At 49.1% G+C, this 12,051-nt stretch overlaps 1 protein-coding gene across 4 annotated transcripts in view; it reads left to right on the top strand.

Moving 5' to 3' along the window:
- Positions 1–12,051, top strand: part of EXD3 (exonuclease 3'-5' domain containing 3) — a 251,128-nt gene that overhangs the window by 66,782 nt on the left and 172,295 nt on the right. For all 4 annotated transcript variants that reach the window (XM_031059248.1, XM_005423823.3, XM_031059250.1 and 1 more), the window contains exons 4-5: positions 6,660–6,724; positions 11,092–11,259. In XM_031059248.1, the coding sequence (XP_030915108.1) occupies positions 6,660–6,724; positions 11,092–11,259 (233 nt within the window). The remainder of the gene's footprint in view (positions 1–6,659; positions 6,725–11,091; positions 11,260–12,051) is intronic.

Here is a 12,051-nt window from a genome sequence, read left to right as displayed (position 1 = left end):
CTCAGTTGGATTGGAATAAAGCTTTGCCCCTGGTCTCAGTACAGGCAGAGAACTGGGCTGGGGTAATCACTCCGAGCTGACTTTTCCATCTGGCCTATGAACAAAACATAAACTGGTTCTGCAGTTCCCAGGGATGCCTGGGCCAGCTTGTGGCAGTGTGTTAGGTGATGTGACCTCTTTATTTCAGAGCCAATCCCAGCTGTGGGAATCTTCATCTGCTGTGGAGAGGCCGCAGGGGCAGGCGAGCAGGAGGTGGCTGTCATCACAGGGCTGGAGAAACAGAGCAGTCACAGCTGGCTGATGAATGAAGAAATGTGGAACCATTCATCTTATACAAGGTTTCTGGTGACAGAATGAGCTGATGTTCAAAGTCAGGTGATTGCAAGTGAGGAACTCAGAGCGTTTTGGGATATTTTCCCCTCCTGTTTGATGCAGATCCTCCCACTGGTTGCATTAGTGCAGAAGGGGAATCCAAATGTGTGGATGAAGAGCTGAAGAAACAAGTAAGAAAAGCCTTTCTTTCCCTTGGTGAACCTGGACTCCCAGACCTCCCCAAAGGCTCTGTCTTTAATGTTAAAATGGCAGGGGAGGTGTGTGGTGTGAGGAGCTCAGGACTGTGCTCTTTAGTGTGGTTCCTTCCCTCCCGAGATGGGAAGGACTTGGTGCAGCTGAGTTCAAAGCTCTGTGGATCAGAAAACAGCAGCTCAAACTGGACACTGAGCCAAGGCTGCAGTGAGCCAGACAGGCCAAATAATGAAGGACTCTCTCCATCTTCTTGCTTCATTTCCTTGCTGCAGGAGTTCAGTAAATGCACAGTTAGCCATTCTTGTCAGATCTGCCTTTTGTGGGAGGCACAGTGAAGGAATGGGTTGCTGGGATGGGGAGAGAGTGTTGGAGCTCTGGAAATGGTGCTAAAGCAGAGCAATGTATTGTTTCTGAAATGAAATCGTTTTGTGACATCTGATCCTCTTGTAAATTTGGCTCTGTTGGATTCAGTGGTGGAAGTGGAGCAGCCTGTGCTGGCAGCATTCCCTGTCCCTGCTACCTGAGCACTGCAGGGAGCACCTCTGGCTGCTTGCAGTCTTTAGTGGGGGACTCATCACTGCACTCCGTGGGGATTGGGATCAATCACCAAGTGCTGACTCACACTAATAAACTGAAAGGTTTATTTTTGTTACATGTGCTCATTAAAGGGGGCACAGAATGAACACCTGGAAGGTGTCGCAATCTGTGGGTTTCTACAGAGGAATTTTGTACCTTTTTAATTTGATCGGCTTATCCTCAGAGGTTCAAATTTAGGCACTAGAAAATGTATCCATTCATTTTTGCTCCATGTAAGTGATATTATTTCTGTTCTTCTGCAAACCAGCACACACTTACTGTGAGCTGCAGCCACTTCTGAACAAAATTGAGACAAACTAGGTTTGGATAAGAGACTTTGATTAATTCACACATAATACACAATTTGTTTGTCCTCAGCTGCAATTTAAATGATCCAGAGTGGGTGTGCCCCTCATGCTGCTGGGACAGGAGAGGGTGAATGGCTGTGTTCACCCAAACCCCCAGCTTGTGCATTGTCTTCATTGAGGTATTGGACTTCTAAAGTCCGAACGAGCCGCCTGCCCTAAGGGGGTCATGGAAATACCTTGAATTTTAGTTTTCCTTTCAGAACTACATCTCAAAGACATGTTGAGATAAGCAGGAGTTTTCACTGATAAGAGATTCCAGGGATTTATTGGGGCAGAAGGCAAACAAAACAATAAGTAATAGTAAAAATTCACTGATTGTCTACTGGGTGGGTTGGATATTCCATTAAACATTTATTAAAACTCGGTTAACTTGTAGAATGGGGGACAAGCTAGCTGCCTAAAGAAAACATAACCATTGCAGGGCAGCAGAGGGACAGCTCCCATCTCTGCTCTGGGACAGGGACAGGAGCCAGGGCACGGCTGGGGCTGGGCCAGGGCAGCTCAGGCTGAGCTCAGGGCAAGGTTCTTCCCCCAGAGGGTGCTGGCACTGCCCAGGCTGCCCAGGGAATGGGCACGGCCCCGAGGCTGCCAGAGCTCCAGGAGCCTTTGGACAGCGCTGCCAGGGATGGACAGGGTGGGGTTGTGGGGGGGCTGGGCAGGGACAGGGGCTGGGCTGGGGGATCCTGGTGGGTCCCTCCCAGCTCAGGGGATTCTGTGATTCCATAAATTTGTAATTCATAATTAACATTTTGTTCTTGACTTTTCCTGTCCATGCCTTTCAGCTGTGACAGTTTAGGGGCTGTGACCCGGCATTTCACTCATTTTTTCCACCTTCTTTGGGGCTGCTTTTTTTCATTCAGTATCTTTTCTTCTGCTGACTGTAATCCTTCCAGGTTTTGGGCCATAAGGCATTTAATGGCTTTGGGCACAAAGAGAAGGTGTCAGGAGGTTTTTTCCTTGGGAAATTTCCTCCTCTGGGGTTGGATGTCACCCTTTCCTCAGTTTCAGCTGCACTGGTGAATAATGCAGGAGAATTTTGCAAGGACACCACTGCAAGCCTCACCAGCAAATCCAGTGCTTACCTCAGCAGCCCCCAGGCACTGCTTTTGTTGTGATCACAGCAGGGTTTGAGTGATGGATGCACAAAGGAAATGGAGAGAATGAACAGAAAGTAGTTTATGGTTTTCCTCAAAGGCACTTTTCTAGCTCAAAAATATAAGCCTTGTGGTTTATATGGTTTTGAAATGTAACCACAGATCTTGAGAACTGGAAGACATTTGATTTACCATCTCCTGCAATTTTGGTACTAGGTTCAGGGCAGAACTCATTCATTTTCAGAATGAAAAACAGTCAAAGGAAATATATTAATGTAAAATGTTTAAAACAGGAACATGCTACTGGGAGAGACTGTCAGTGCCAAAACTTGAGGTCTTCTGTGTCTTGTTGGAGTTGGTGCAGATGTGTCTTTTTGAGAGCTCCACCAAAGTGCTCTAACCTTGATTTGGTGAGGCTTTTCCAGCTGTTTTAAGGTCTGCAACCCCCTTTTTTGGGAGCTGCGAAGGGTCACTGCCAGAGTGAGCACCTTCTCTTGAGCTCAGTCTAGGAACTGGAAGGGCTCAGCTGCCTGGGACACATCTCCTGACCCTCCTCAGCTGCTCACAGCTGGAGCAGGGACACCTGGTTTCTCTGACTTTCCACAGTGGGGGGGGTTTTTGCTGTTTTTTTCTTGTTTTTATTTTGCTCATAGAATGCCCCTTGCTAACAGCTGGATATCTCTTCAGGATGTAGGAGACTGCAGGACTGAGCTCTCTTTAGCAGCGGAGCTTCTGGGTGTCCGTGGTGGGAATGATGGGGTTTTTCTGGCCACCATGCCCCATACTTGCCTTGTTCTTGTCCAGAGCTGAGCCCAGATTGTGGTTCAGTTCTGACCATCTGCTTTTCAGTCCCTTTATCCCTCCTTCCCTTGTACTTCTCTCTTGCTCCCTGCTGTGTGGAGCAGCCACAAGATCTCCAGGTTTTTCTGGAAGGCTTGTGAAACTCCCTGGATGGTCCTGTTGTTTTTCCTTGGATGTCCTGGTATTAGTTTATTGCTAATTCTCTTCTTCTTTCACGGATGTGGATGGGCAGGTACCTGTCTGGTATCCCACCAGAGTATAGCAGTAGTTATTGATTAATTATCATTTTTCACACTCTAGGGGTGCCAGGAGAACCGTGAGGACAGTCCTCCAAAGAGGTCCTGCAGGAGACAGAGCAGATGAGTTGTTCATTTCTTTCAGGAGACCTTCACATTTCCATCCTCTGTCTCATCTGGAGAGTGACTGGACGCAGCAGCTCCAGGCGCAGCAGGAGCTGCAGTGTCCTCCCTCTGCTGGATGAGACAAGGGCACGAGGTGGCTTTGCTCTCCTGTTTATGTCTGGCTCTGGGAGCAGCTGCTCGTGGGTTATTTTGTTATGTTCAGCCCCTGACTGTGCCTCATCCTCAGATTGCCAGAAGCCTCACCAGGTGAGGAAGGAAACAGCTCTGTGCAGACACCAGCAGATTTCTCGGTTTCTCTCCTTGTTCAATCCCTGCCCTCTGTCATTGTGAAGCCATTCCCCCTTGTCCTGTCCCTCCAGGCCCTTGTCCCCTGTCCCTGTCCAGCTCTCCTGGAGTCCCTTTGGACACTGGAAGGGGCTCTGAGGTCTCCCTGGAGCCTTCTCCTCTGCAGTCTCTCCAGCAGGTCTGTGTCCTCCTGTGCTCCAGGGGTGCTCTGTGGAAATAACCCAGCTCTGGGTGTGTGCAGAGCCTGGCTCTGGGGCAGGGAAGGTGTCCCTGTGTCCCTGTGGCTGCTCAGTGTCACGCTGGCACCACTGACCTGGCTGGAACTGACTGCAGAGATGTTTTCCTCCGGCTGTGTCAGCTCGGGTTTCAGTGGCAGGGAGGTAAGGTAGGAAACAGTCAGTAGAAAAGGGCTGGGTTTGTTGACTGAGGTTTAGAAAGCTTTTAACAAGTTGAATTATTGGTTGTATGTGAAGTGAAACACTGCTCTCCTAACTGCTCTCATTTCCTGTATCATTCCAGCCTGTTCCCTGCATTAATTACAGCTCAGATTTACAGTGTATTTGGTTACACACTGCATTGCATTCTCATTTTTTTTCCTCTGTGTGTATAAATTTCTTTGGGAGTCAGGCCAAGAGGAGAGTGTGCAGATATGCACACACACATGGACTGAATTTGACTGTAATTTGCTAATTTACTGGGGAGAAGAGATCTGGCTTTTCTTCTGTTTTGGTGTAAAAAGAGCCTTTTCTTTTTCCAAAGGAGGAGCAGTAGCTGAGAACAGCCAGTGTTTGGAGAGTTCAACATTTCAGAACAACCAGAGATGAGAGAAAATATTATTTTGTGAATTGTAAATGTGGCATTTTTAATTTGGCTGGTGTTTCCCAGAGGTTAGTGGATAATGGGAATATTATCATGCTCTTGGCTCAACCAGTAATCAGCTTGCTACTTCAAGTATTTTATAAATGCAGTGCCTCAGAGTTCAGCTGGATGAGGTAGAGCCTTTCACAGCTGAAGGAGTTTTTTGTGACCTGAAATATGAAGTGTGATGAGATACTGAGCATGAAATCTAGCATTTGGATATGAGCTCTTTAGGAATTGTAAAACACAGAAGGTGATTAAAAGGAAGTTTCCTTTTCAGTTTAACATTTTTCTTTTGGCTGTATGAAAACATAAGAGGAGGTGCTTTAAGAGGATTGGTTTGGAGAGTTCATTCAGATTTTTAAATTCATTCTTCACATTTTAACTGTTGATGCTGCAGATGATTTTCATTCAGAATATTTTGTGTCATGGTTTCATAAGTAAATGATTGTGAATCAAGTAGAATCAGATATCAAACATGTTACTGCTTTTAAAATGAAATATTCCTAAACAATTGCTTTAGAAGCACTGGTGTGATGAATATTGCCATGATGAATAATGGTATGATGACTGTATGAGGAATGATAACACACAAAAGAAATACTGAATGCAAGTTCTGCAATAACTAGGTGAAAAGTAAGAGGAAAATTCCAAATAACCTTTTTTTGAAATATTTGATCCTTCTTTGTTTAGCCTTGCCACTTATCACAGCAGCCTTTCATCGTCCCTCTGGCCTGAATCCCCCTGCAGCCCCACTGTTGTCCAGCCTGGCAGGGCACAGCCCTGGGCACACCTAGGGCCCTGTTCTGGCCCAGAGCCACCCTCCTCCATCCCAGCTGGCCAAGAGCTTCCCCTGCAGAGCCAGCATTGAAATCCCCTGTGCTGATCATCCCTCCCCACCCGGGCTGGCTCTCCCAGGAGCATGGGGAGGGTGGGGTGGGCAGGGCTTGGCTGGAGCTGCCCTGCACAGCCTGGGAGTGCAGGGGTGCTGAGTTAAACCTGCCCAGCACAGCCTGGGAGTGCAGGGGTGCTGAGTTAAACCTGCCTGCCCAGCACAGCCTGGGAGTGCAGGGGTGCTGAGTTAAACCTGCCTGCCCGGGCTGGGGGGGCAGGGGCGGGGAGCTAAACCTGCCTGCACGGGCTGGGAGTGCAGGGGTGCTGAGTTAAACCTGCCCTGCACAGCCTGGGAGTGCAGGGGTGCTGAGTTAAACCTGCCTGCCCTGCACAGCCTGGGAGTGCAGGGGTGCTGAGTTAAATCCTGCCCTGCACAGCCTGGGAGTGCAGGGGTGCTGAGTTAAACCTGCCTGCCCTGCACAGCCTGGGAGTGCAGGGGTGCTGAGTTAAACCTGCCCTGCACAGCCTGGGAGTGCAGGGGTGCTGAGTTAAACCTGCCTGCCCTGCACAGCCTGGGAGTGCAGGGGTGCTGAGTTAAACCTGCCTGCCCTGCACAGCCTGGGAGTGCAGGGGTGCTGAGTTAAACCTGCCTGCCCTGCACAGCCTGGGAGTGCAGGGGTGCTGAGTTAAACCTGCCTGCCCTGCACAGCCTGGGAGTGCAGGGGTGCTGAGTTAAACCTGCCTGGCTGCTGGCTGGGATTTTGTCAGGATTTCAGAGTGCAGGGTTTTACACACTAATCCTGACTGGCAGTTGGAGCTTGGTGCTTTCCAGCATGGAGTAGCAGATTTCTCTGGGGTGAAACAATGCCCCAGTGTGTCTGAGCTGCCTCTACAGAGCCAATAAATCTGTTTTGTTTTGTTTTTCTCCCTCCTTTTCTCTCTTCCCCCTCCTGCAGGCCAGGACCCACTCGTACTGCTGAAAACCCTTCAGCTTCTCTGGACAAAGCAGGAGCTGGGCAAGGTAAGGCTGAGCCCTGCCCACAGCAGCTCTGGATGCTGAGCATGTCCAGGCACAGGACGCCGGGTCAGACCCGCCAGCCTTCAGGGCTGCTTTCATTCCAGCACTCAGGGGAAGAGCCTCTGCATTTGCAGCTACAAGTGAAAAGAAAAGGTAGCTTTGTGTGATGGGGAGCAGCTCAGGGGCTCCTAGAAAAGAGCTGGAGTTTCCAGGGCTGAGTTACAGAAGGAAAGAAAATCAAAGTTGCTTTTGTTTTGTTTTAAACACTGGTTTTGTCCATTAAATGGAGGATCTTGGAGGGAGGGGGAAGAATATTGCTAGTAGCTGAAAAAAATGAAAGTTGAATTTGGTAGGGAAGTGTTTTTTTGCCAACTGGGTATATCAAAGCTTTCATATTTGAAGTTTTCTTTTTTTTTTTTAATTTGGTTTGGTTTTGCCTTTTAGAGTGGTGAATGCAATTTACACTGCTGTCTAAAATTAGTGCTGTTATTTTTATACAGCGCAACCTATGGGCTCTACACTGAGATTTTTCATAGGCAGTAAAATACATTTAATCTAAGTTTGGAAGCTTGAAAACTAGCAAAACCAGCAGATGCAGGGTTGAGTTTTCCATGTTTAACTCCGTGCTGCTCAGGCAGGTTCAGAAGTGAAATGGTTCCTTTTCTAGGAGGCCCAGAGCCCTGCAGCTCCCACATAAGCACGTGGAGCATCTCCTGTGTGGAGTGGCCAGTGTGTGAGGACCTGGTGGACGTGCTCCATCCTGGGTGTCTGCAGTGCTTACTCACTGTCCTGGGCTGCTGCTCTTAGACTTTCCATTACTGTTAGTCTGTGGTTGCCAGGTGGAATAAACAACTGGAAACCCAATGTGAGAGGTGCCTTTCCAAATGGTCACTCACTGGCGGAGACTTGAGCTCAGCAACTCTGAAACCTTGAGCTTTCCATCAAGTTTTGTTAGAGTTGGAGGAGAAAAAATATTGTCCTTTAGGTCTGGAGGGCAGTTAATCCCACAAAACAACAGCAGGAAAGAGAAATCATCAAAATCTCTGCACTGGGTACTCTGGGATGTGTATGTGGATTGGGAAGAAAAATACTCTGGAAAAGAGGAAGCCTCCCCATGGACGTGTCCTTTGGCAGAGAGCACTGCAGTGATTCTGCTGGGGATGGAAAAGCTGGAGGATCCCCAGGAGCTGTGGAATCACAGACTGGTTTAGGTTGGGAAGGACCTTAAGGCTCATCCAGTGCCGCCCCTGCCATGGCAGGGACACCTCCCACTGTCCCAGGTGCTCCCAGCCCTGCCCAGCCTGGCCTTGGGCACTGCCAGGGATCCAGGGGCAGCCCCAGCTGCTCTGGGCACCCTGTGCCAGGGCCTGCCCACTCTGCCAGGGAACAATTCCCAATTCCCAATATCCCATCCAGCCCTGCCCTCTGGCAGTGGGAGCCATTCCCTGGGTCCTGTCCCTCCATCCCTTGTCCCCAGTCCCTCTCCAGCTCTCCTGGAGCCCCTTCAGGCCCTGCCAGGGGCTCTGAGCTCTCCATGGAGCTTCTCCTCTCCAGGTGAGCCCCCCCAGCTCTCCCAGGCTGGCTCCAGAGCAGAGGGGCTCCAGCCCTCAGACCAACATTTAGATTCATTCCTACAGCTCCATGTCTTTCCTCTGTTGGCCACCCCAGTGTCACCTGGGCTTTGCAGGTCCCCAGTGGGGTTGGCAGGTGTGTCCCCCCTCCAGGCTGTGTGCTGAGCAGGAAGGTGTTTCTCAGCTTGGAGGGTGCCCAAGGAAAGCCTTTCTGGAGCAATGGGGAGGGCTGTGGTGAGCCCAGCTGCTGTGGGGGGCCAGAGCAGCAATGTCCCAATGGGTTCTGACTTGTGCTTGTCACACTGTCACCAGGACAGGCTGAGCCATGCCCAGGGCTGTGCACCCACAGAAAGTGCAGGCTCTGTTTTGAGGTGCTGGGCTGCCCTGCCCTCTGTGTGCAGCTCAGGTGGGTTGTGCTGCTGCTGCCCCCCAAATGTCCAGCCCCAATGACTGAGGTAAGCTGACTCAAGTCCAGCTCAGCTGCCCCAATGGCAGGTAAGGGGCAGCAGCTTCTCTGCCTCTCCCTGTGTGTGCCTGCAGGTCAGTGCTGTCCATAGCTGGGGGAAATCAGCCCCTTGGTCTCAAATCAGTGACCATGGGCAGGAATGTGTCTGCCAGGGTGTGACCCTGGTTCTGGAGCATGGGTACAAGAAATGGTCATTTCCTACATAGGAATGATAGTTTGGGAATAACCAGGAAGCATCAGCAGACTGCCCGGAGCTGTGGGACTAGAAAGAGGGGATCAAAGCTGAATAAAGGACGGTGTAGTTTGAGCATCAGCAACATTTTCCTATTCCCATGATCTGTCAGGCTGTAGAAATCCCCGCAAGGAGCATTCCCTGCCATGGGAATCAATTGAAATGGAAATGGCAATTAGAAAAAAGTTTGAGAGGAATCCCTCTCTGGCAGAGGGACGAGCCAGGCAGCACAGCACTCTTTCCTCTCTGATTTAGGTGTCTCGTGCCCTTTCTGTTCTCTGCCTTTCCCCCTCAGACTATAGATGCCCTAGCTGAAGGCTTGCTGGGAGGTTTGGGAGGAAGCTTTTTCCCAGCTCATCGCAGTCTCACTGTACAAGGGCCAGACTCAGACAGACGAGCACAGCTCGTGCTGCCGGCGGTGCTGTCAGTGCTGGGAGCTGCTCTGCCTGTGCCAGCAGGACCTGGTGTCTGCTGGAGCCCATCCCGCCAGAGCCCAGGCTCAGATTCCAGCCCAAGGAGGAGCTGAGCGGGGTGGTGGAAGCTCCAAATCTGCTGAAGTGGGGCTTTTGGGGGGAAAAAAGCCATTTCCAAACAGTGCAGTGGAGTTGGCGAGTTGCTTTGTTTTCCTTTGGCTGTTGTATTGGATGTTTGTGGTTGGATCAGAGCTCATCTTTGCCTTCTGCTGCATCTCCCAGCAAAGTTGGAGCCCTGTGTTTAACATTGCAAACTGTTGCCACAGGGAAAATTACTTAGAGGGAGAAATCTCTTATCTGAAGTCCCATCTCCATTAGTCATCAGCTTTTTCATACTGCCTTTATAGCCTACTGAGAAAAAAACAGTTTCTGTCATAAACCATAGGTTCTGTGGGTTTTCCAGACATGAAAGACACTCTGGAAAACAACTGTCTTCCAGTAAAAATTGTCGATGAATAAAAAAAGAAGAAATTCATTGGCAAATTTTCTGTAGATTTTATTTTGTTTTCCATGTTGCTCTTCAAACTTTATATTGTTTCCACTGGAAGCTCCGAATGGGGCCATGAATCCAGTAAATTACAAGTGCTGGCTGCAGCAGGGATGAGCATCTTTTGGATTTGGCTTTTTAGCCAGAAAAGAAAGAGAGCAGCTGCTCTCAGTGATTTCTTGTTTTCTGTCTCTGCTCTCGCCCTGCTCCACACTGGTGATGTGCCATGCAGTGAGAGGTCCTGTGTGGGTACTGAGGATGCCACCTCCTCACCCTGCCAACCCTCCCAGCTCCCTGGAAACTACTTCTAATGTAAACATTTTAGAGATACTGCTCAGTACTGCTAATTTATCACTTCTACCAGATGGGGAGTAAGTAGCCTATTAACATTCACAAAGTGAGGGTCCAATTCCTTCACATTTCTAAACACATCACCCTGGGATTCCTAAGATTTATGGCATGGAGTTTTCCCAAGTTCTGAGTCCCTTTGTGGGGCCTTTAGGCTCATGGAGGTGTGCAGGGGCAGGAGGTGCTCAGGGGCTTTTAGGGGAAGTGGCACAGATCTGGAGGATGACAATCTGACAGAATTTGAACTCAGATATTTCATTCACTTTGATCTGAGTGTAAAATCCAAACTAATTTGAGACTCCTAAATATTCTGATTATTGGCACTATTGTGGCTGAAGTGGGCATAAGGTCAAATGTGCAGGTTTGTGGTGCAGCCATGAGGAGGGGTTCTTGTACTACACCTTGCAGGTATCTTAGAAGACCAGGAGGTTTTTGAGCCCACTTATCTACCTTCAATATTGCCATTTTCCCAATAACACCCCTCTCCAGCTCACTTCTCCCCCTCCCCCAAATCCCAAGCCCCTTTGTCTGCCCCACAGAACAACTTCTCTGTCTTTATGGGATAATTAGTGTGGACAATTGCTGCTTTTCCCATTGGGTTTGAGGTGCAGTGAGCCATGAAGGAATCTGTAATGACATGAAAAGTCACTGGAGGCGCGGATGGTGGCTGAATAGCAACAGTTACCTCTCTGAATAGATTAAATAAAAAAAAATAAAGCTTTGTGTTCAGCTGGGGGAAGGGAGGATTCACTAATCTTTTTGTACATGACAATGTGGTTTTGTATCTCGGCAGCTCAAGGAAGAAATCAGGCGGGGCTTTGCCAGACTGGAGGACCCTTTGGCAGGACTCCTGGCCATGCTGGAGAGCAGCAGCGATTGGAAGGGGAAAGGGCATTCCCTGGGGTATTGCATCACCACGGAGCTGCAGCTTTGGATAAAAGCACATCCTGCTGTCCCACAGGTTAGAAAAAGAGAAAGCAAGAGAGCTGGGAGAGAGGCGAGAGCAATTGATTGCAATGTTCCTCAAGTATCTCTAGTTTCACTTTATTCCGAAGTCCAGTATCTTCTCTGTAGCCTTATACAGAGTGTGACAAGGTGTGAAACACAGTGAGATGTTATCTGTGGCATGCTGGCCTGAAAATGAAATCATACTGGGAACTGTGCTGCCAGAGCTGTTTCCCCTCCAAAGTTGGGATTTCATCTCTCCAGAGCAAACCACTTTGATCGAGCATTGCTCTTGCAGCCTTTCCAGGCTGGAGGCTCTCCCACTGGAACCCACATCCCTGCTGTCAGGAGAAGCCCAGTTGCAGAAATCTGCTCTGTGTGTTCTTCCAGCTCTGCAAATAGAAGCCAGTTACTTTAGGATTGCTTAATTCCTGCCATATGGTGGGAATGCAGAAAATGGGAACAGCCTGCCTTTTCAGCAGCTGGATGATTAGTTCTGTAAAGTTGGGTCATCAGATTATATGTCCTAATGTTTACCATTCCTTCTGCCTTCAGATATTCTGACTTACTGAGATTTTCTCTTTTCTGTGAGCTTTTGGCTCTGAACTGCAGGATACTTTTATATTTGTGTTGCTTCCTTTCCCATTTTTCCAAATGGCTCTCGTTAGATGTTGAGCTCTGCCATTACAGGATCGGCGAAGTGCTACTGGCACTGAAATTCCTGTGTCATGAGTGAATGTTCATGTGGGAGCACAAGGATTTAAATACCTGTGTCTGTGCATCTTTTGATGGTGCTTTTGCTTTCCCT

Source organism: Geospiza fortis, unplaced genomic scaffold, assembly GCF_000277835.1.
Source record: "Geospiza fortis unplaced genomic scaffold, GeoFor_1.0 scaffold85, whole genome shotgun sequence".
In the NCBI taxonomy this organism is placed as follows: Eukaryota; Metazoa; Chordata; class Aves; order Passeriformes; family Thraupidae; genus Geospiza; species Geospiza fortis.
Note: the sequence above shows the minus strand (reverse complement) of the source record. Positions and strands in the feature narration are given on the sequence as shown.